Source organism: Pseudophryne corroboree, chromosome 11, assembly GCF_028390025.1.
Source record: "Pseudophryne corroboree isolate aPseCor3 chromosome 11, aPseCor3.hap2, whole genome shotgun sequence".
NCBI lineage: Eukaryota > Metazoa > Chordata > Amphibia > Anura > Myobatrachidae > Pseudophryne > Pseudophryne corroboree.
The window spans coordinates 98682914-98704257 of record NC_086454.1 but is presented as its reverse complement, the minus strand read 5'-3'; the positions used below and the strand labels follow the sequence as shown (position 1 = coordinate 98704257).

The 21344-nt window shown below is 49.9% G+C and overlaps 1 protein-coding gene across 1 annotated transcript in view; it reads left to right on the top strand.

Moving 5' to 3' along the window:
* LOC134968978 (uncharacterized) overlaps positions 1 to 21078 on the top strand; it is a 116941-nt gene extending 95863 nt beyond the window's left edge. The window contains exons 13-14 of the mRNA XM_063944659.1: positions 11853 to 12045; positions 18118 to 21078. Of these exons, the coding sequence (XP_063800729.1) occupies positions 11853 to 12045; positions 18118 to 18263 (339 nt within the window). The 3' untranslated portion in view covers positions 18264 to 21078. The remainder of the gene's footprint in view (positions 1 to 11852; positions 12046 to 18117) is intronic.
* Positions 21079 to 21344: the final 266 nt, after the last annotated feature.

Here is a 21344-nt window from a genome sequence, read left to right as displayed (position 1 = left end):
TCCCTCTCTGGGGGGAAACTGGTAATGGATTTTGTAGAGGACAGGGAGGACTTTTGTGCCTGGGAACTAGCCGTAGCAGGCGCTCTTTTCCCTCTACCTCCACCTCTGGCGAAGAAGGAAGAGCCCTGACCCTTTCTGAACTTATGCGACCGAAAGGACTGCATCTGATATTGAGGTGTTTTCTTTTGCTGTGGGGGAACATAAGGCAAAAAAGAAGATTTACCCGCGGTAGCTGTGGTAACCAGATCCGCGAGGCCCTCCCCAAAAAAAACTTCACCTTTGTAAGGTAAAGTCTCAATATGTCTTTTTGAATCAGCATCACCCATCCCTTGGCGGGTCCACAGGGACCGTCTAGCAGAAATTGCCATGGCATTGGCTCTTGAACCCAACAGCCCAATATCTCTCGCAGCTTCTCTCATATATTTATGCTGCGTCTTTAATGAGACCCAAGGTCAACAAAATGGTATCTTTATCTAGGGTGTCAATGTCAGATGACAAGGTATCTGCCCATGCTGCAACTGCGCTACCCACCCATGCCAACGCCACTGCCGGTCTTAGTAGGGCACCCGAATGTGTATAAATTGATTTTAAGGTAGTTTCCTGTCTGCGATCAGCAGGATCCTTGAGGGCTGCCGTATCAGGGGATGTTAGCGCCACCTTTTTTGACAAGCGCGTTAAAGCCTTATCCACCATGGGTGAGGATTCCCACCGTAACCTGTCCTGGGAGTGGAAAGGTTATGCCATAATAATTCTCTTTGGAATCTGCACTTTCTTTATCTGGAGTTTCCCAAGCTTTTTCAAACAGGGCGTTCGGCTCGTGAGATGGGGGAAAAGTTACCTCAGGTTATCTTTTCCTTAAACATGCAGATCCTTGTGTCAGGGACAGAGGGGTTGCTCAGTGATATGCAAAACATCTTTTATTGCAACAATCATATATTGAATACTCTTGGCCACCCTTGGGTGCCACTTATCATCATCATCGTCGACACTGGAGTCGGAATCCGTGTCGGTATCAGTGTCTACTACCTGTGAAAGGGGACGTTTATGAGACCCCGAAGGGCCCTGTGACACAGTCAAAGCTATGGATTGACTCCCTGCTTTCCTTGGACTCAGCTTTGTCCAATCTTTTGTGTAATAAAGTCACATTAGCATTTAAAACATTCAACATATTCATCCAATCAGGTGTCGGCGGCGCCGAGCCGACAGAGACACCACAATCATCTGCTCTGCCTCCTCCCTAGATGAGCCTTCCACCTCAGACATGTCGACACACACGTACTGACACCCCCACACACACTGGGATACCTAATATTATGGGGACTGACCCACAATAAGGCCCTTAGGAGAGACAGAGAGAGAGTATGCCAGCACACACCCAGCGCCACTGTACACTGAGACAAAAATCCCAGGCTGTCAGCGCTTTTATATATATATATATATATATATATATATGTATATATGTGTAAAAACACCACATTTTTGCGCCAAATAATGTGCGCCCCCCCCCTCGTTTTGGCCCTCTGTATTAGCTAACAGCAGGGGAGAGACCGGGGCTTTTCTGCAACATGCTGAGGAGAAAATGGCGCTGGTTAGTGCTGGAGGATCAAGCTCCGCCCCCCGACGGCGGGCTTCGGTCCCACTCTAAATCTTTATACTGGCTGGGGATTTGGAATTATATAGCCTCTACAGTATATATAAGTACTCTGCCAGTCTTATCTGAGGTATATTTATGCTGCCCAGGGCGCCCTGCACCCTTACTGTGGTGCCTGTGTGTGTGAGCTGGGAGCAATGGCGCGCAGCGTTACCACTGCGCGTTACCTCATGAAGATCTGAAGTCTTCTGCTGCCTTTGAAGTCTTCTTTCTTCCGGCTCTGTGAGGAGGATGGCGGCGTGGCTTCGGGACGAACGGCGAGTGTGAGACCTGCGTTCCGACTCCCTCTGGAGCTAATGGTGTCCAGTAGCCTAAGAAGCAGAGCCTATCATTTAAGTAGGTCTGCTTCTCTCCCCTCAGTCCCACGAAGCAGGGAGCCTGTTGCCAGCAGTGCTCCCTGAAAATAATAAACCTAACAAAAGCTTTTTCAGAGAAACTCAGGAGAGCTCCCCTGCAGTGCATTCAGTCTCCACTGGGCACAGGAACTAACTGAGGTCTGGAGGAGGGGCATAGAGGGAGGAGCCAGTGCACACCCATTCTAAAGCTTTACAGTGCCCATGATGTCTCCTGCGGAGCAGTCTATACCCCATGGTCCTTACGGAGTCCCCAGCATCCTCTAGGACGTAAGAGAAAAGCAGGTCTATTTCAGTGGCGTGCGGTGAGGTCAGTGGCTGGAGAGGCACTGCAGCCATAATCTCTGTGGAGTCCCGCCGATGTAATTTACCACCGCCACGCCAATGCCCACTACTGCCGCCACTAATGGGCGCCGACCCTGCCAGTGGCCTACAAAATCGCTGCCATCAACTGCCTGACCCCCAGCCGCTAACCTGCATCTCAAACCCAGTAGTTTGCCCCCAGTAGATTGCCCCCTGTAGCTTGCCCCCTGTGGATGCGCTGCTAATACAGTCACACGTGTTTTTATTTTTTAAAAAGCCACCATACTTACCAAGCCCCGCTCTCGCGTCTGACCGCTGTGATCCTCCTGGCGTCCGGCTCCCCAGCACTATGAGAGAGACGTCATGACGTCTCTCTCATAGCACGCACTGACTGAGCCGGGAGCCGGAGCTCAGTACTGAGCTCCTGCCACCAGCTTTCGCTATGCAGGGAGAGCCGGGCGCCGCTGTTAATGTTAACACAATCTCAGCGGGTGCCCAGCATCTCCCTGTGCGGCGCCAGCACACATCGGGTGAGGTGAGCCGGAGGAGGCAGAACTGCGTTCCGTCTCCAAGTGGAACTGACGGAACGCAGTTCCGCCCGGTTCCGGCTCAATTTAACCCCTGGAATAAACAATTTGGTTAAAGGTTTCCACAAATGAAATGTCAAACTGGATCACACACACTGGGGGTCATTCCGACCCGATCCCACGCTGCGTTTTGTTGCAGTCGTGCGATTGGGTCGGAACTGCGCATGCGCTGCGGCCGCATTGCACAGTCGCGTCGTTGCCCAGCGACGGCCAGCGATGCCGCTAGCGAAGAAAGCGGTCGCAGCGGTGACGGCAAGAAGATTGACAGGAGAAAGGCGGAACCGGGCGGCAACTCACCATATTCTGGGCGTGGAGATCCAAATGCAGGGCTGTCGAGGTGTTTGGAGGGCAGATGTCTGGCGTCAATTCCGGGACCTGCAACGCTGGATTCATCGCACAGGGTAAGTAACTCTTACCCTGGTCTTGTTCTACACAAAACTTTTTTGCATAGCAGGATAGTGATGAGCGGGTTCAGTTTCCGAGAAACCGAACCCCCCCGAACTTCACCCTTTTTAGACGGGTCCGAGCCATACTCGGATTCTCCCGTATGGCTCGGTTAACCCGAGCTCGCCCGAACGTCATCATCCCGCTGTCGGATTCTCGCGAGATTCGGATTCTATATAAGCAGCCGCGCGTCGCCGCCATTTTCACACGTGCATTGAGATTGATAGGGAGAGGACGTGGCTGGCGTCCTCTCCGTTTATATAGTTATATACTACACAGTTGATCTGATTGTTTAGCTTATTGTGGGGAGGATTGGGGAGCAGCTGTTAGGAGGAGTACAGTGCAGAGTTTTGCTAATAGTGACCACCAGTTTTTTATCCGTTCTCTGCCTGAAAAAAACGCTCCATACCATATCTGTGCTCAGTGTGCTGCATGATATATCTGTGCTGAGTGCTCACACTGCTTAATTGTGGGGACTGGGGAGCAGCTATAGCAGGAGTACAGTGCACAGTTTTGCTGACAGTGACCACCAGTATACGTTTGTCTGCCTGAAAAACACTCCTGTGGTGGCTTTTTTTTATACTAGTTTAGCAGTCTGCTGACAGTGTCCACCAGGTCCATTATACTGTATATAGCAGTACGGTAGGCCACTGCTGTACCTACCTCTGTGTCGTCACTCGTCGTCCATAAGTATACTATCCATCCATCTACATTGTATACCTGTGGTGTCTTTTTTTTTTATACTAGAAACGCAGTCTGCTGACAGTGTCCACCAGGTCCATTATACTGTATATAGCAGTACGGTAGGCCACTGCTGTACCTACCTCTGTGTAGTCAGTCGTCCATAAGTATACTATCCATCCATCTACATTGTATACCTGTGGTGTCTTTTTTTTTTTATACTATAAATGCAGTCTGCTGACAGTGTCCACCAGGTCCATTATACTGTATATAGCAGTACGGTAGGCCACTGCTGTACCTACCTCTGTGTCGTCACTCGTCGTCCATAAGTATACTATCCATCCATCTACATTGTATTCCTGTGGTGTCTTTTTTTTTATACTATAAACGCAGTCTGCTGACAGTGTCCACCAGGTCCATTATACTGTATATAGCAGTACGGTAGGCCACTGCTGTACCTACCTCTGTGTCGTCACTCGTCGTCCATAAGTATACTATCCATCCATCTACATTGTATACCTGTGGTGTCTTTTTTTTTTTTATACTATAAACGCAGTCTGCTGACAGTGTCCACCAGGTCCATTATACTGTATATAGCAGTACGGTAGGCCACTGCTGTACCTACCTCTGTGTCGTCACTCGTCATCCATAAAGTATACTATCCATCCATCTACATTGTATACCTGTGGTGCCTTTTAGTTGTGCGCATTAAAATATGGAGAACAAAAATGTGGAGGTTAAAAAAATAGGGAAAGATCAAGATCCACTTCCACCTCGTGCTGAAGCTGCTGCCACTAGTCATGGCCGAGACGATGAAATGCCATCAACGTCGTCTGCCAAGGCCGATGCCCAATGTCATAGTACAGAGCATGTAAAATCCAAAACACAAAAGATCAGTAAAATGACCCAAAAATCAAAATTAAAAGCGTCTGAGGAGAAGCGTAAACTTGCCAATATGCCATTTACGACACGGAGTGGCAAGGAACGGCTGAGGCCCTGGCCTATGTTCATGGCTAGTGGTTCAGCTTCACATGAGGATGGAAGCACTCATCCTCTCGCTAGAAAAAAGAAAAGACTTAAGCTGGCAAAAGCACAGCAAAGAACTGTGCGTTCTTCTAAATCACAAATCCCCAAGGAGAGTCCAATTGTGTCGGTTGCGATGCCTGACCTTCCCAACACTGGACGGGAAGAGCTTGCGCCTTCCACCATTTGCACGCCCCCTGCAAGTGCTGGAAGGAGCACCCGCAGTCCAGTTCCTGATAGTCAAATTGAAGATGTCAGTGTTGAAGTACACCAGGATGAGGATATGGGTGTTGCTGGCGCTGGGGAGGAAATTGACAAGGAGGATTCTGATGGTGAGGTGGTTTGTTTAAGTCAGGCACCCGGGGAGACACCTGTTGTCCGTGGGACGAATATGGCCATTGACATGCCTGGTCAAAATACAAAAAAAATCAGCTCTTCGGTGTGGAATTATTTCAACACAAATGCGGACAACAGGTGTCAAGCCGTGTGTTGCCTTTGTCAAGCTGTAATAAGTAGGGGTAAGGACGTTAACCACCTCGGAACATCCTCACTTATACGTCACCTGCAGCGCATTCATCATAAGTCAGTGACAAGTTCAAAAACTGTGGGCGACAGCTGAAGCAGTCCACTGACCACTAAATCCCTTCCTCTTGTAACCAAGCTCCCGCAAACCACACCACCAACTCCCTCAGTGTCAATTTCCTCCTTACCCAGGAAAGCCAATAGTCCTGCAGGCCATGTCACTGGCAAGTCTGACAAGTCCTCTCCTGCCTGGGATTCCTCCGATGCATCCTTGAGTGTAACGCCTACTGCTGCTGACGCTGCTGTTGTTGCTGCTGGGAGTCGATCGACATCCCAGAGGGGAAGTCGGAAGACCACTTGTACTACTTCCAGTAAGCAATTGACTGTCCAACAGTCCTTTGCGAGGAAGATGAAATATCACAGCAGTCATCCTGCTGCAAAGCGGATAACTGAGGCCTTGGCAGCCTGGGCGGTGAGAAACGTGGTTCCGGTATCCATCGTTACTTCAGAGCCAACTATAGACTTGATTGAGGTACTGTGTCCCCGGTACCAAATACCATCTAGGTTCCATTTCTCTAGGCAGGCGATACCGAAAATGTACACAGACCTCAGAAAAAGAGTCACCAGTGTCCTAAAAAATGCAGTTGTACCCAATGTCCACTTAACCACGGACATGTGGACAAGTGGAGCAGGGCAGACTCAGGACTATATGACTGTGACAGCCCACTGGGTAGATGTATTGCCTCCCGCTGCAAGTACAGCAGCGGCGGCACCAGTAGCAGCATCTCGCAAACGCCAACTCATTCCTAGGCAGGCTACGCTTTGTATCACCGCTTTCCAGAATACGCACACAGCTGAAAACCTCTTACGGCAACTGAGGAACATCATCGCAGAATGGCTTACCCCAATTGGACTCTCCTGGGGATTTGTGACATCGGACAACGCCAGCAATATTGTGCGTGCATTACATCTGGGCAAATTCCTGCACTTCCCATGTTTTGCACATACCTTGAATTTGGTGGTGCAGAATTATTTAAAAAACGACAGGGGCGTGCAAGAGATGCTGTCGGTGGCCCGAAGAATTGCGGGCCACTTTCGGCGTTCAGGCACCGCGTACAGAAGACTGGAGCACCACCAAACACACCTGAACCTGCCCTGCCATCATCTGAAGCAGGAGGTGGTAACGAGGTGGAATTCAACCCTCTATATGCTTCAGAGGATGGAGGAGCAGCAAAAGGCCATTCAAGCCTATACATCTGGCCACGATATTGGCAAAGGAGGTGGAATGCACCTGTCTCAAGCGCAGTGGAGAATGATTTCAACGTTGTGCAAGGTTCTGCAACCCTTTGAACTTGCCACACGTGAAGTCAGTTCAGACACTGCCAGCCTGAGTCAGGTCATTCCCCTCATCAGGCTTTTGCAGAAGAAGCTGGAGACATTGAAGGAGGAGCTAAAACAGAGCGATTCCGCTAGGCATGTGGGACTTGTGGATGGAGCCCTTAATTCGCTTAACCAGGATTCACGGGTGGTCAATCTGTTGAAATCAGAGCACTACATTTTGGCCACCGTGCTCGATCCTAGATTTAAAACCTACGTTGTATCTCTCTTTCCGGCAGACACAAGTCTGCAGGGGTTCAAAGACCTGCTGGTGAGAAAATTGTCAAGTCAAGCGGAACGTGACCAGTCAACAGCTCCTCCTTCACATTCTCCCGCAACTGGGGGTGCGAGGAAAAGGCTAAGAATTCCGAGCCCACCCGCTGGCGGTGATGCAGGGCAGTCTGGAGCGAGTGCTGACATCTGGTCCGGATTGAAGGACCTGCCAACGATTACTGACATGTCGTCTACTGTCACTGCATATGATTCTCTCACCATTGAAAGAATGGTGGAGGATTATATGAGTGACCGCATCCAAGTAGGCACGTCAGACAGTCCGTACGTATACTGGCAGGAAAAAGAGGCAATTTGGAGGCCCTTGCAGAAACTGGCTTTATTCTACCTAAGTTGCCCTCCCTCCAGTGTGTACTCCGAAAGAGTGTTTAGTGCCGCCACTCACCTTGTCAGCAATCGGCGTACGAGGTTACTTCCAGAAAATGTGGAGAAGATGATGTTCATTAAAATGAATTATAATCAATTCCTCCGTGGAGACATTCACCAGCAGCAATTGCCTCCAGAGAGTGCACGGGGACCTGAGATGGTGGATTTCAGTGGGGATGAATTAATAATCTGTGAGGAGGGGGATGTACACAGTGAAAGGGGTGATGAATCGGACGATGATGATGAGGTGGACATCTTGCCTCTGTAGAGCCAGTTTGTGCAAGGAGAGATTGATTGCTTCTTTTTTGGTGGGGGCCCAAACCAACCAATCATTTCAGTCACAGTCGTGTGGCAGACCCTGTCGCTGAAATGATGGGTTCGATAAAGTGTGCATGTCCTGTTTATACAACATAAGGGTGGGTGGGAGGGCCCAAGGACAATTCCATCTTGCACCTCTTTTTTCTTTCATTTTTCTTTGCATCATGTGCTGTTTGGGGACAATATTTTTGAAGTGCCATCCTGTCTGACACTGCAGTGCCACTCCTAGATGGGCCAGGTGTTTGTGTCGGCCACTTGGGTCGCTTATCTTAGTCACACAGCTACCTCATTGCGCCTCTTTTTTTCTTTGCGTCATGTGCTGTTTGGGGAGTATTTTTTTGAAGGGCCATCCTGCGTGACACTGCAGTGCCACTCCTAGATGGGCCAGGTGTTTGTGTCGGCCACTAGGGTCGCTTAGCTTAGTCACACAGCTACCTCATTGCGCCTCTTTTTTTCTTTGCATCATGTGCTGTTTGGGGAGTATTTTTTTGAAGGGCCATCCTGCGTGACACTGCAGTGCCACTCCTAGATGGGCCAGGTGTTTGTGTTGGCCACTTGTGTCACTTAGCTTAGTCACACAGCGACCTTGGTGCGCCTCTTTTTTTCTTTGCATCATGTGCTGTTTGGGGAGTATTTTTTTCAAGTGCCATCCTGTCTGACACTGCAGTGCCACTCCTAGATGGGCCAGGTGTTTGTGTCGGCCACTTGGGTCGCTTAGCTTAGTCACACAGCTACCTCATTGCGCCTCTTTTTTTCTTTGCATCATGTGCTGTTTGGGGACAATTTTTATGAAGTGCCATCCTGCCTGACACTGCAGTGCCACTCCTAGATGGGCCAGGTGTTTGTGTCGGCCACTTGTGTCGCTTAGCGTAGCCATCCAGCGACCTTGGTGCAAATTTTAGGACTAAAAATAATATTGTGAGGTGTGAGGTGTTCAGAATAGACTGGAAATGAGTGGAAATTATGGTTATTGAGGTTAATAATACTATGGGATCAAAATGACCCCCAAATTCTATGATTTAAGCAGTTTTTTAGGGTTTTTTTTAAAAAACACCCGAATCCAAAACACACCCGAATCCGACAAAAAAATTTCGGTGAGGTTTTGCCAAAACGCGTCCGAATCCAAAACACGGCCGCGGAACCGAACCCAAAACCAAAACACAAAACCCGAAAAATTTCCGGTGCACATCACTATAAAGCAGGACTGCACAAGCAATCGCAGCCCTACTATGCAGAAATACACTCCCCCATAGGCGGCGTCTAGTTGATCGCACGGGCTGCAAAAATTTGCTACGTGCGATCAATTCGGAATGACCCCCATTGTCCTTAAGATTCCATGTCCAGAAAAACAGCCTATTGCAAGTTCACAAGCAGATTAAAATCGATTTTCACAACCCATTAGAATTTATTTTGAAACTGGATACTAGAGACAAAAATACACAATTCCCAGCTATATACTGTACACAGAAAGAGGTAAGGGAGTGAGATACAATGATCAATTGCAGGCTGTACAGGTATAGGAGTATAAGCTACACAAGAATATCTTTCAGAAGGGGATGTACAGTAGTTAATATACCGGCTGTCAGGATCCCGGCGATCAGGATCCTGACGCCGAAATCCTGACAGATGGTAAAATGCTGGTGGTCAGAATACCGACTGTTCCCTGGTATTCCCGCTTGGGTGGTGGGTCCACACTACCACCTGAGGGAGAATAGAACCCATGGCAAACCACCGGGCAATACTGGTAGCGAGCATAGCGAGTCCTCTCGCAGGCTAGCTATGCTCACCACTGGGCCTGAAGTGTGGTGAGCACAGCGAGCCCGCAAGGGGACTCGTTGCTCTTGGTATTGTGGCTGGCGGGATGGTGCTGTCGGGATCCTGGCAGCCGGCATCCCGTCAGCTGGCATATCATACTGAACCCTTCAGAAGATAGTAGCCAGTGTCATCATAGGAGTCGACTTTCACAGTAATTTTACAGTAATTGGTGGGAGATGATCTCCTTCCCCCGATGTCATGCACAGAAGTGGCAGAACAAATATTAGGGCAGGGCTGACTACTATATCTGGATGTCGGTGTGATTGGAAGAGCAGAATGCACACCAGACTGCAGAGAAGAGGGAAGTTGCAGGAGATGTGGAGAAAACGAATTTAATGCATCTGTTTAAAGAAACAGCAGTATATAATATATCTGAACCAGTAAATATCCCAGAATCACCTCAGAGTCCCAGACATGTCCCTTCTATCAGCGTCCGCATGGGTTCAATGCAGGAGGAGACGCAGACTGCACGTCACACGCATGATGGCGAAATATTTCCAGCAAGGGCACCGCCAGCAGAAAGACCGGGGTGAGCCAAATTAATAATTCTTTAGCATCGCCCACCCACCCACCAAAACATCATTAATATGGGTGGACGCGGCGCTCGTGGGTGGCGCAGCACAGCCATAGGGAAGCCCGGCCCGGACTGGAAGCAAGCCTGAGTACTCTTGAAGTCCCGCTCCCAGTACCCGGCGGTGATACTGATTCTGGCAGACGGCAGCGCAGCTATGAGCAAAGCAAGGCAAGGTGAGTGGGCTGAATGGGGCAGAACATCTGTAATTCTCTCCCTCTCATCCCTCCCACCCCCCAGCAGCAGCAGCGGCGGCGGACGAGTCAGGGGGGATGCACACTATCAGCAGCCAGTCACTGGTGTAAGCTCAGGTGGGGGGTGGCCATTGAGCTTTGCTCTACCCACTGCCCAATCATTCAGTGACAGGGGCGTGCTCTCATATCTGAAAGCACGCCCCTTGTCAAAGCGGCACTTCTAGAGGTGCCGCTTGCAGGGCTTTTTTTGATGGGCTTTTACTGCACAATACCTGGCCCCGCCCCCCACTTCCGGAGCTTTCACATAGACAGCGGTAGGCACCAAGAGCGGTGCCTCCGATTCACGTTTAAAACTGGTTTATTACATAGTAAAGAGGACTAAAATAATATAAAGGCTAAAGCACATACTTATGACACAGAATATGTGTCATAAGTATCTTCTTTGTATTATTTTAATCATTTATGACAGGGGAGGCACTGCCTCCCCTGCCTCCCCTGACTGCACGTCCCTGGTCTATTTTAAAACTGCTTTTTTTTACGATTTGTATTTTTCCACGGCAGTGTTTGGCTATTGCCGGCAGTGTTTGTGAAATAGAATTTTTAGTAAATTACCGAGTTGTATCAAATAACAGGCGTATTTGACCGATGGTGTATTAATTCGTATTTTTTTTCTTTGACTTCCAAAAAAATACGAATGCCCTCATCACTGCCGAGATTTGAGTTTAGTAAATTCCCGAGATGACACTTTGAAAAAAAAACAGCAAATCGGTCAAAATCGGGAGCTTAGTAAATATACCCCCAGGATTCCGCAGCTGGTATTGTGACTGTTGAGATGGTGACCGCCAGAATATCGTACCCAGGCAGGTATTGCACAGCATCTACATGTATATTGGGGGATACTCTGAATTTCCGGCTGTATTTTCCGAGACATTGCCGCATTTATCAACTTGCACTTATCACTGGTTTATCAATTCCTTATGCCTTCTCCAGGTTAATACTTATGCCCCATTCTCTGATGCACATGTGATATAGGGTCAGTTACAGAGAACACAATACACTGCATCTATATACACACAAGTATATATACTTTTACGGGTATGTGTATGTATATAGATATGTTGGCACCCATTTATAGAACAGTCATGGTACATCTGCACATCCAATAGGAACGACAGATAAGAGAAGGGGAATAAGAACCCAGGCTCTGTATTGCTTTAGGATCCCATATTAAGTAGGATGAAGGTGTTAGAGACATGAAGGTCTGGGGGCATGCACTAGCCGGCCACCATAGGGCTACAAGAGAGTTCTCAATGCCGTGGTCACATTGTGTTAATCATAATGTTGTTGTTCCCTCAGGTTTATATCAGCTGCACTGTGATCCTGTGTAAGTTGGGAGAGCCAGATACTCGCTGCAGCCAAGGATGTGTCAGGAACTCATTGGGCGACTCTAATGGACGCAGACGTAGGAGATCAATAGTGTCCGAGTCTCAGCAGCACTTCATCTCCCAGGGTCCCCTGAGGATGAGGAGACCATCTCCCAGTGATGCAGGTGAGGACATTCCCCAGTGCCACTTAACACCACACTTGGGGCCTAATTCAGTAAGGATTGCAAATTCTGCAAGGCTGCCAGAGCATGTTGACCCTTGACCCCCCACCCCCCACCCACTCCCCCTTTAACAAGCAGAAATTGTGAACGCATCACAATTTCTGCTTGTTAGCAGAAATAGAGGATGCCTCCTGCCAGGCCCGCCGGCATGTTCCTGATCACGGCGGCTGCGTGGGATGTCTCGCAGCTGCTGCGATCACGCCGCACCTCCCCCACGTTTGGCCACCTCCACAATGCTCCGTCTCCGCCCTGGAAACAGAGCGTTGCTGCACCCCCTGCGACCACCTCTGCCTGATTGACAGGCAGAGGCAAATGCATTTTCTGCACCCCCCCTGCAGAAAATGTGGGCGCATGCGCAGGATGGGTGCTTCACATGCTCTCGGTTTTTGCGGTTGGAACGCACACTGTGATCCAACCTCAGTTAGGCCCTTTATACATAACTAAGTTCCAGGAACTATGAGGAAGAGTTCATTCCAAGGCATGGGAGGTACAGGTGGACTGCAGAGGGAATATCTGAGCAGATGGTGGGTCAGGACTGGTAGTAAAAGGAGGCAGAACTCTGGTGAGATAATGTGGTACGTAGAACAAAGGGATGATCTCTCTTTTTTCAGCAAAGTCTCCTCTCCAGCCAATCAGGACAAAGATGTAGATTAGTATTTCTCAAATCTTGCAGTCAGCTAGTTATAGGACTCTCAGCCAGGCACCCCAGTCTTCCTGAATATATTCCTATTTTGCTACTAAAGTATAGATACAGATAGGGCCGGTGCTAGGGTGTTCGGTGCCCCCTTGCAAACTATAAATTTGCGCCTTACCTCCCATACTTCACAACACAAAAAAGGGTGTGGTCTCACAAGAAATGGGCGTGGCCACACATTAGTACCACCAATTCAAATTATGCCACACAGTAGTGCCCCTTAGTCACATTACGCCACACAATAGTCGCCATTATTCACGTTACATCACACAGTGTTTCCCCTTATTCATGTTACGCCACATGATAGTGCCCCTTATTCACATTACACCACACAATAATGCCCCTTATTCATGTTATTATTCTGGGACAGAAGATGGGAGGGTGAGGCAATAGCTGGGACAAAACACAGAGGGGTTGTGACAAGACATGGAGGGGGGTGACAGAGTGACAGGACACGGGCGGTGGGGGGGGGGGGGTTGTGACACAGTGACAGGACACCAGGGGGTGACACAGACAGAACTCGGGAAGGCGGTGAAACAGTGACATGACACGGGGGTGACACAGTGACAGGACATGGGGGGGTAACAGTGACAGCACATGGGGGGTGACACATTGGGGGGTGACAGATTGATAGGACACTAGGGTGACACAGTGACAGTACACTGGGGGGACACAGTGACGGGACACAGGGGGGTGCCACAGTGACGGGACACGGGGGGTGACACAGTGACAGGACACGGGAGAAGGGGGTGACACAGTGACAGGACACGGGGGGGTGACACAGTGACTTTGTCAGAAAACTGGGGGGCAAAAGAGACACAAGGCTGGAACAGAACACAGAGAGGAACGGGGGGGAACAGTAAGAAGAGGGCCCCCACGATTACCAATGAGTCCCTTGTTGTGTCCTTACCTCCCTGAATCCAAATGACTTAGCTGCTGTTTCCTCATATTATGGTGCACAGATACCACCGCGAGACTTCTGGGATGTTGCCGACATTCTCACCCTCTTTCCAGAGACCTGCTGCACAGTGGCAGCACTCAGAGCCACGACCACCCGCTCTGGATGCCGTGTATCTGGCTCCTGAGGACTCTGGGGGTTCCTGGCAGCTGTTCGCAGCAGCAAGATGAGGTGCAGCAGAGTGAGAGGGCGTGGAGCTTGCTGCTATCGCACGTGAGGGAGGGGGGTGCAGGGCAGGTGGGCGGAGGGGTGATTGATTTTGTTAAAGTGTATGCCGCACTGCTGCTGGTGGAAGGGGGGGGTGAATCAGTGACAGAACACCAGGGGGAGGGTATAGTGACAGGACATGGGGGGGAGGGGGGGTTACACAATGGCCGGGACTGAACATGGGGCGGGTGACACCATGGCTGGGACTGAACATGGGGGAATGGAATAGTACAGAACATGGGGTGGGTTTTACATAATGGCTAGGACAGAATGGGGGGGGGGGATGTTTGAAACAGTGACAGAACATAGAGACCACTGATTACACCGTCTAAGTGACCTGAAGTGCTGCACAGCTCAGAACTGCGTCCACGCACTCAGGATGTTGAGTTACTGGCTCCGGCGCTGCTCTGACTGGGGTCCAGGAGAGCGTGCTTCTTCTTAATATGCGCTGCTGGGGCTGCGTTGCTGACAAGGGAGTGGGACTGTGGGGACAAGGCGGGCCGCAGTAGCAGTATGATGACGCGCTGCAGGGCAGAAGGGGCACAAGGGGGTGGAGCTTATCGGCGTACAACACCACACGCTCCAGAGGGGGAAGGAGGGTAGGGGATTTGCTGCAGCCTGCAGCATTGTAGTGTCGGAGAGGAGCCGCACTTTAATCCACAGTTTCTACACAGCTGCCGACGCCACTGCCTGTCATACAGTATGATAGGTGCCGCGGCAGCCGGCAGCATCAGTCGTACTCATACAGCAGCGGGGATGCAGAGCAGGTAGAGCGTCTCTCCAGTCAGGCGCCTACCAGCACTGCATCCCTTTGCTGAGCGGATACAGATAATGTAGTCCCTGTTTTCATCCTGATTTCAATAGGATAGTCTCATTTTTCGGTCACGATTGCACCTACGGGCCACAGTGTCCATGGATGATAATGACTCAGTGCAAGTTAATGTATTATTTTTGCATGCAGGATAAATACTGACTGCTTTTGTATGTAGCGCACCAATACTAGGCAGTTTTATTTTTTTGCACTACAATTTAGGGCCTAATTCAGTTTCAGATGCAATGTTGCAAAATCGCAAAATTTACAGATTATCGGACAACTGCGTCTGCGCTGCGACTGCATCATGCGTGCACTAAGAACGAAATGCGAATGCAATGAAATTGCAGCCTCAGCAATCTGCGATCGCATAGCGATTGCCAGGAAGAGTCCATTTGTGGGAGGTTACATGGCGTTTGTGGGCAGTGGTTGAAAAAATGCAGGCGTGTCATGGCCATTTTCAGGGCGTGCATCTGACATCAGCTGCGATGCAGCCACTGAAAACATGTCACCGCTGCGACACAGTCGCGTATATATCTTGCGCAGACATGTGTCAACCGGTATTGCTGATGGTTCTCAGTTTTTCCGTATGCATCACAATTATGCGAATGCATAGAGAAATTTGTGAATGCATCGGTGGTCGTCTTTTACCTTTCTGGGCGGCTCTTCACATGCTTTTTTTGTTTTTTGTTTTTTTTTAGCAGAAACAGGATTGAGAAAATTGCTATTTCTGTCTCAATAGCGATCCAAACTGAATTAGTGGAGCTAGGACACATCGCTCCCAAATCTAAACCTGTTTTACTGAAGTATAACAGGTTTGGTACTCACTGTTGTATACACACTGTTTTTCATGGATTAAAGCTTTGAGCGAAGTGGTGTTCTACGCAGCTCACCAGCCAGTGAGTATCAGTGTAAACTGCTAACTGGTAGCAGGGATTAAGGAACTGTGCAGGGATTAAGGAACAGCCTTATACTTGTATACTCTCTGGCGCTAAGTGGGAGACTTGTGCCTCCATCATGTCTCTTCTCACATACTCTCACCATACTAATGATGGCTGCAGTCACATGGTGTAGCAGTATATCAGATTGGAGGACGGACCTCCCTGGGTGCTATTGCCAAGTATGTGTGTACAGTGCAAGAACACACTGCTTTTTGACAATTGTGTAAGAGTGGTGGCGCAGTGTAGAGCCTGCTGCCGTGCAGGTATAGATTCACTACTTACCAGGCGCCGCACTCTCTCACCTTCAGGTCACGGAATCTTCAATGGACCTGGAACCTTCAGTTAGACCCAGACACGACGATCCCCTTCCAGATGCAGACGACAGACGAGCTGGGGAGGAGAGGAGATAAATGAAGGAGTATCAACTCTTTTCCCAAGGGAAAGAGGATACTCCCAGGGTGGCAGGGACTTTCACCGGTTAGGTGAAAATCATCATCGGCACAAAGCCTCAGCCACCCAATTTTCACACACTCGCACTCTTGCGCGTAGTGTGATAAAGGGGTTCTCACGTCTGTGAGCAAACCCCTAATCCGACGCTGGGGGGACAGACAAATAAAAGGGACAGACGGACACAGATGTTACTCACCGTTGCCAATCTTGCACTGCAAACTTCTTCTCCCCTTACAGGTCCCTGTAAGGAGGCAAACAAACAACAGCCATGCAGGGCCTAATTTTACCCTAGTGTGCGTCCGCTACACTAGCTACATGAACAGAGCCCTCAAACTAGCTCAGGTGTGGGTGGTGCAACACAAACTCTAGGCACAACCTTTCAAACAAATACTTTGCCCTGCACGGTAACAACAGGCATCACAATACAAGATCAAACGGTGCTGTCCCTTTAAATCCCTAACTACTCTAGACTACCAGGAAGTGGGCACCACACAGCCTACCCACCTTCCCTTACAGTCAATTACCTACCAGGGGCTCAGGCCAAGCGGGCCTGCCTACCTGTACACAACGTGGTGGCCTGGGCCTAGTGCCCAGTACCACCTTTAATTACCTTGGGGGGAAGTAACCCTTTATTTGCTGGGCCTAGTGCCCCCTATTTATCCACAGACCCGAGATCTTGCTCTACCCTCGGGCCTAGCGCCCGCCTAACTTGGGGCCCATTGGGTGACTTGGGCCTAATGCCCAGGGTCACCTTATATCCCTAAGCGGCCGCAAATGAACTAGGGCCTAATACCCTCTAATGTAGCTCAGGCATAATGCCTGATATTACCCCACGGGCCTAGTGCCCGCCTGCTGCGCCACAGGCCTGTGGCCTGACTGTCCCCCACGGGCCTAGTGCCCGATCCCTGGTGGTCTAGAGAGGAAGGGGTTAACGGTGCCCTCACCGAGGGCCTACCTGTTACGGTGGGAGAGGCACCAGGGGGGAGCTTCGTTAGCTCTTCTGCATTCCTCCCCTGGTGGCCTCTCCGGGTCCTCAGCAGCACTCTTCTGCCGCTGGCCCGTCCTGGCCAGCGGCGCCACCGCCTCTTCACAGCATCCAGCCACCACTGGATATCTTCTCTCAGGAGCCCGGCATCTTCTGGCCTCTTCCGCGGCCACCGGAGCTCTTCCAGCGGCATCCTCTTCTCTTCAGCGCTGCCCGGCTCTTCATCGCTCTTCCGCACAGCCTCCCGTCTTCTTCTCCTCCCGGTGGCATCTGACGTCACTCCAAGGGGGCGGGACCTATGACGCGGCGAGCGCCGATTGGCTCGTCGCGCCCGTCTGTGATTGGTCGGCGCCCCGCGAGCCGTGATTGGCTCGCAGAGGGCGCTGGATTTGAAAAGACTCGGCCGGTGCTTTTCATTGGCGGCCAAATTGGCACCAAGTTTAAAACACTGCTGCACTCCCCGTCGCTGCTGTAAGTCTGGTGCAGGGAAACAACCGGTCCCTGCACCGGACACCCGCCGCTCACTGACAGGCGCTGGGGACAGACACACTGTCCCAGCGCTGTCAGACATGTTGTCCCGCAGGGGACACATCCCCTGCGTGCTGCTGCTGGGATGTGTCCTTTGGTACAGGGCACACCTCCACAATTGCAATACATGATACACTGACCATCTCATGCCAAAGTCTTCCCCTAGAAATCACACAGCAATTCAACAACATTTTCTATGCTTTTGTATACTGGATATCACTCAGTTCCTGGGCGGTGACTGGTAGATGGCCTGAATTTATCTAGATAGGTCTATAAATAGATAGATAGATAGATAGATAGATAGATAGATAGATAGATAGATAGATAGATAGATAGATAGACAGACAGATAGACAGACAGACAGACAGACAGATAAAGTGACTTTACATTGGGAATGTAGACTGTATACTCTAATATCTGTCCTCTTCCCCCCATATGCAGGAGACACCCACTCTCTGAATGTGAATACTCTGGTGATTGCGCTATCAGGTGTGGTCATCGTCGCAGTGGTTGCAGTAACAGTACATATGTACATGCAGAAATCCAGGAGCACAGGTTATGAGAGGTTCAACACAGAATACCTCTGATTCTATGACAACAAAATAATCCTAAATGAAATGTCAATGTAATATATGTAAAGTAAATCATTATTATTGTGCACAGCAAAACATTCCCCTGAGCATAATGGGAAGAAACATTGCTAATAATTGTATATCATTGGCATATTTATATTGAGCGCAGTATATTCAGTGCATACGAGTCCCTGGGTACAGGAGGGCCCACACTACAAACACTACACCCATGTTTAATTACTTACTTTTCCGGAGTCCCGCATCGTCGGCACTGCAGCCGTGGCAAAAACCACTGGCAAAATGGCCGCCGCACATACGCAGTAGTGATTTGTTACTGGAACATGGAGGGTGCCATCTGCCATGTTTCCGGAGACCTGCGCATGCACTATACAGAGGAGGGTGCCCATCCAGGCTCCTCCACTGTTAAAACGCCCCTTTAGTATACCTAAATATACTTTGAGATGCGTTTTGTTTCCTACTTAAGGTATGGAAACTCATGTTGGCATTAGTGATACTTATAATTTTGCTATGTCTGAACTTTGCAACAAAGAAGAAACACTGATGATCAAATACTGTGCCCTTTAAACCAGGGACGGGCAGAGTCATATAGAATTTAGGAGCCATTCAGCCAAATCTAGACGCCAAGAGGATCTTTCATGGAGCCAGAAACAGTTTGCATCCACTGGACACAACAGAAATGTCTTCCAAAACTTTGCTCCCAATAGACATATATTTTCAGCATGTTGGCTATGTGACTCCTGGGATATTCCTGCCCAACTTTAACAACTTATAGTGTAGTGCAACTTTGGGCACTCTGTGCCTGTAGCCAGTGGTGCAAGTAGAAAAAAATGTCTTACAGGTATCGTATGCGCAAGCCGAAGGCACGCGTGCACTAAAAATAGGTGTGGCCATATGCCACATGGGGCGTGGCCAATTAAAATGGGGGCGTGATACACATATTGGGGGGGGCAGATACACATATGACCCCAATAGTGTCAGATACACATTGCCCCACAGTGCCAGAGATACATTGCCCCACAGTGCCAGATACACATTGCCCCATAGTGCCAGATACACAAATGCCCCCACTGTATCAGATATACATTGACCCCCAGTGCCAGATACAGAAATGCCCCCACAGTGCCAGATATGCCCCCAGTGCCAGATACATATATGCCCCCATTGCCAGATACAGAAATGCCCCTAGTGCCAGATACACATGTCACCAAAGTGTCAGATATGCCCCCCAGTGCCAGACACAGAAACGCCCCGGTGCCAGATACACATGTCCCCACAGTGCCAACTATGCCCCCAGTGCCAGATACAGAAATGCCCCCACAGTGCCAGTTATGCCCCCAGTGGCAGACACAGAGATGTCCCCAGTGCCAGATATGCCCCCAGTGCCAGATACACATGTCCCCCCAGTGCCAGATACAGACATGCCCCAGTGCCAGATACACATGTCCCCACAGTGCTAGATATGCCCCCAGTGCCAGATACAGAAATGCCCCCACAGTGCCAGTTATGCCCCCAGTGGCAGATACAGAGATGCCCCCAGTGCCAGATATGCCCCCAGTGCCAGATACACGTCTCCCTAGTGCCAGATACAGAAATGCCCCCACAGTGCCAGATATGCCCCCAGTGCCAGATACAGAAATGCCCCCACAGTGCCAGATATGCCCCCAGTGCTAGATACAGAGATGCACCCAGTACCAGATACAGAAATGCCCCCAGTGCCAGATACACATGCACCCCAGTGCAGGTACAGAAATGCCCCCACAGTGCCAGATATGCCCCAGTGCCAGAGATGCCCCCGCAGTGCCAGATATGCCCCCAGCGCCAGGTACACATGCCCCCCCCCCTTCCCCTGGTGCTTATTGTGCTGCTGCTGTCGTCCTGTTCCTGTGTGTGAGGGAAGGAGAGCACAGCGTGCGCCTCTCCTGCCCCTCAGTCTCTGGCGGCGGTGCGGGTGTCACTCTACCTTCAATTAGGCGCCGATCCGAGAGCCAATCAAAGCTCGCGGTCCAGCAGCCAATCAGGAGCCTTGGCTGCCTGTCCGCGAGCTCTGATTGGCTCACGGGCTGGCGCCGAATTGAAGGTAGACACTGAGGGGTAGGAGAGGCGCACACTGCGTTCTCCCCTCATGAAGCAGCGGCGCGGTGAGCAGCAGCGGAGGGAGGGAGGGAGCAGCGGCCCGGCGGCGGTGGGTACGGTGTACCTACGGCTAAATTCTTAAGGGTACGCCATACCCACCCGTACCCGCCCACTTCCACCGCTGCCTATAGCCATGGAATAATGTGTGTGATGCAGATTTCTACAGGGTTTATGATTTGAGAAAGGTACGGTATACAGAAGAGGTTTGCTGACCAAACTGGGCCTAAATGGATGGAGAACCGCCCGCTTTTCACACATCCAACCCCAGGACCCTAATCAGGTTCTTACCAAAAGTTCTCAGCAGAACCAACATAATATTCCTGGGGTGTTAAAACATATAGGTAAGAAACCTGGGGCAAATATAACAGCCTTCCACCACTCTTCCAGTGATCTTGTTACAGCACTTTAGTTCTCCCCACCTACAAGAACTGCTGTAGTCTGATGTCCAGGAGATACTCTACCACTTGGCATCAGTAATGACAGCACTAAGCTTGCTCAGGTACAGAAGTGACAATTTTGGGTGTGGGTCACCCAGATCTCTGACCACCCACATGGCTCCACTACTGCAACTGGAGTCTAATGGACTCATTGTCAGCATTTTATTTGCCTGATACTTTTAAATATTCACTTTAATCACATTTAACTCCGTTTAATCACCTACTTATCTTTTACTAAACTCATCACAAGTCTTTGCTTAATAAACGCTATTAAAAGCTGATAATTGTGCAGTACATGGTTTTTTTTATTATTATTATTATTATTATTATTATTATTATCCTTTATTTATATGGCGCCACAAGGGAAACGCAGCGCCCATTACACAGTACATAATCAAATGAGCAAACAAGAAACCAGCACTTACAGTTCAAGACACTGTAGGACAGGTATAGAAAACCCGGGGTTAGGTGCCATCAAGGGGAGTAAGGAGTATAAGATTGTGTA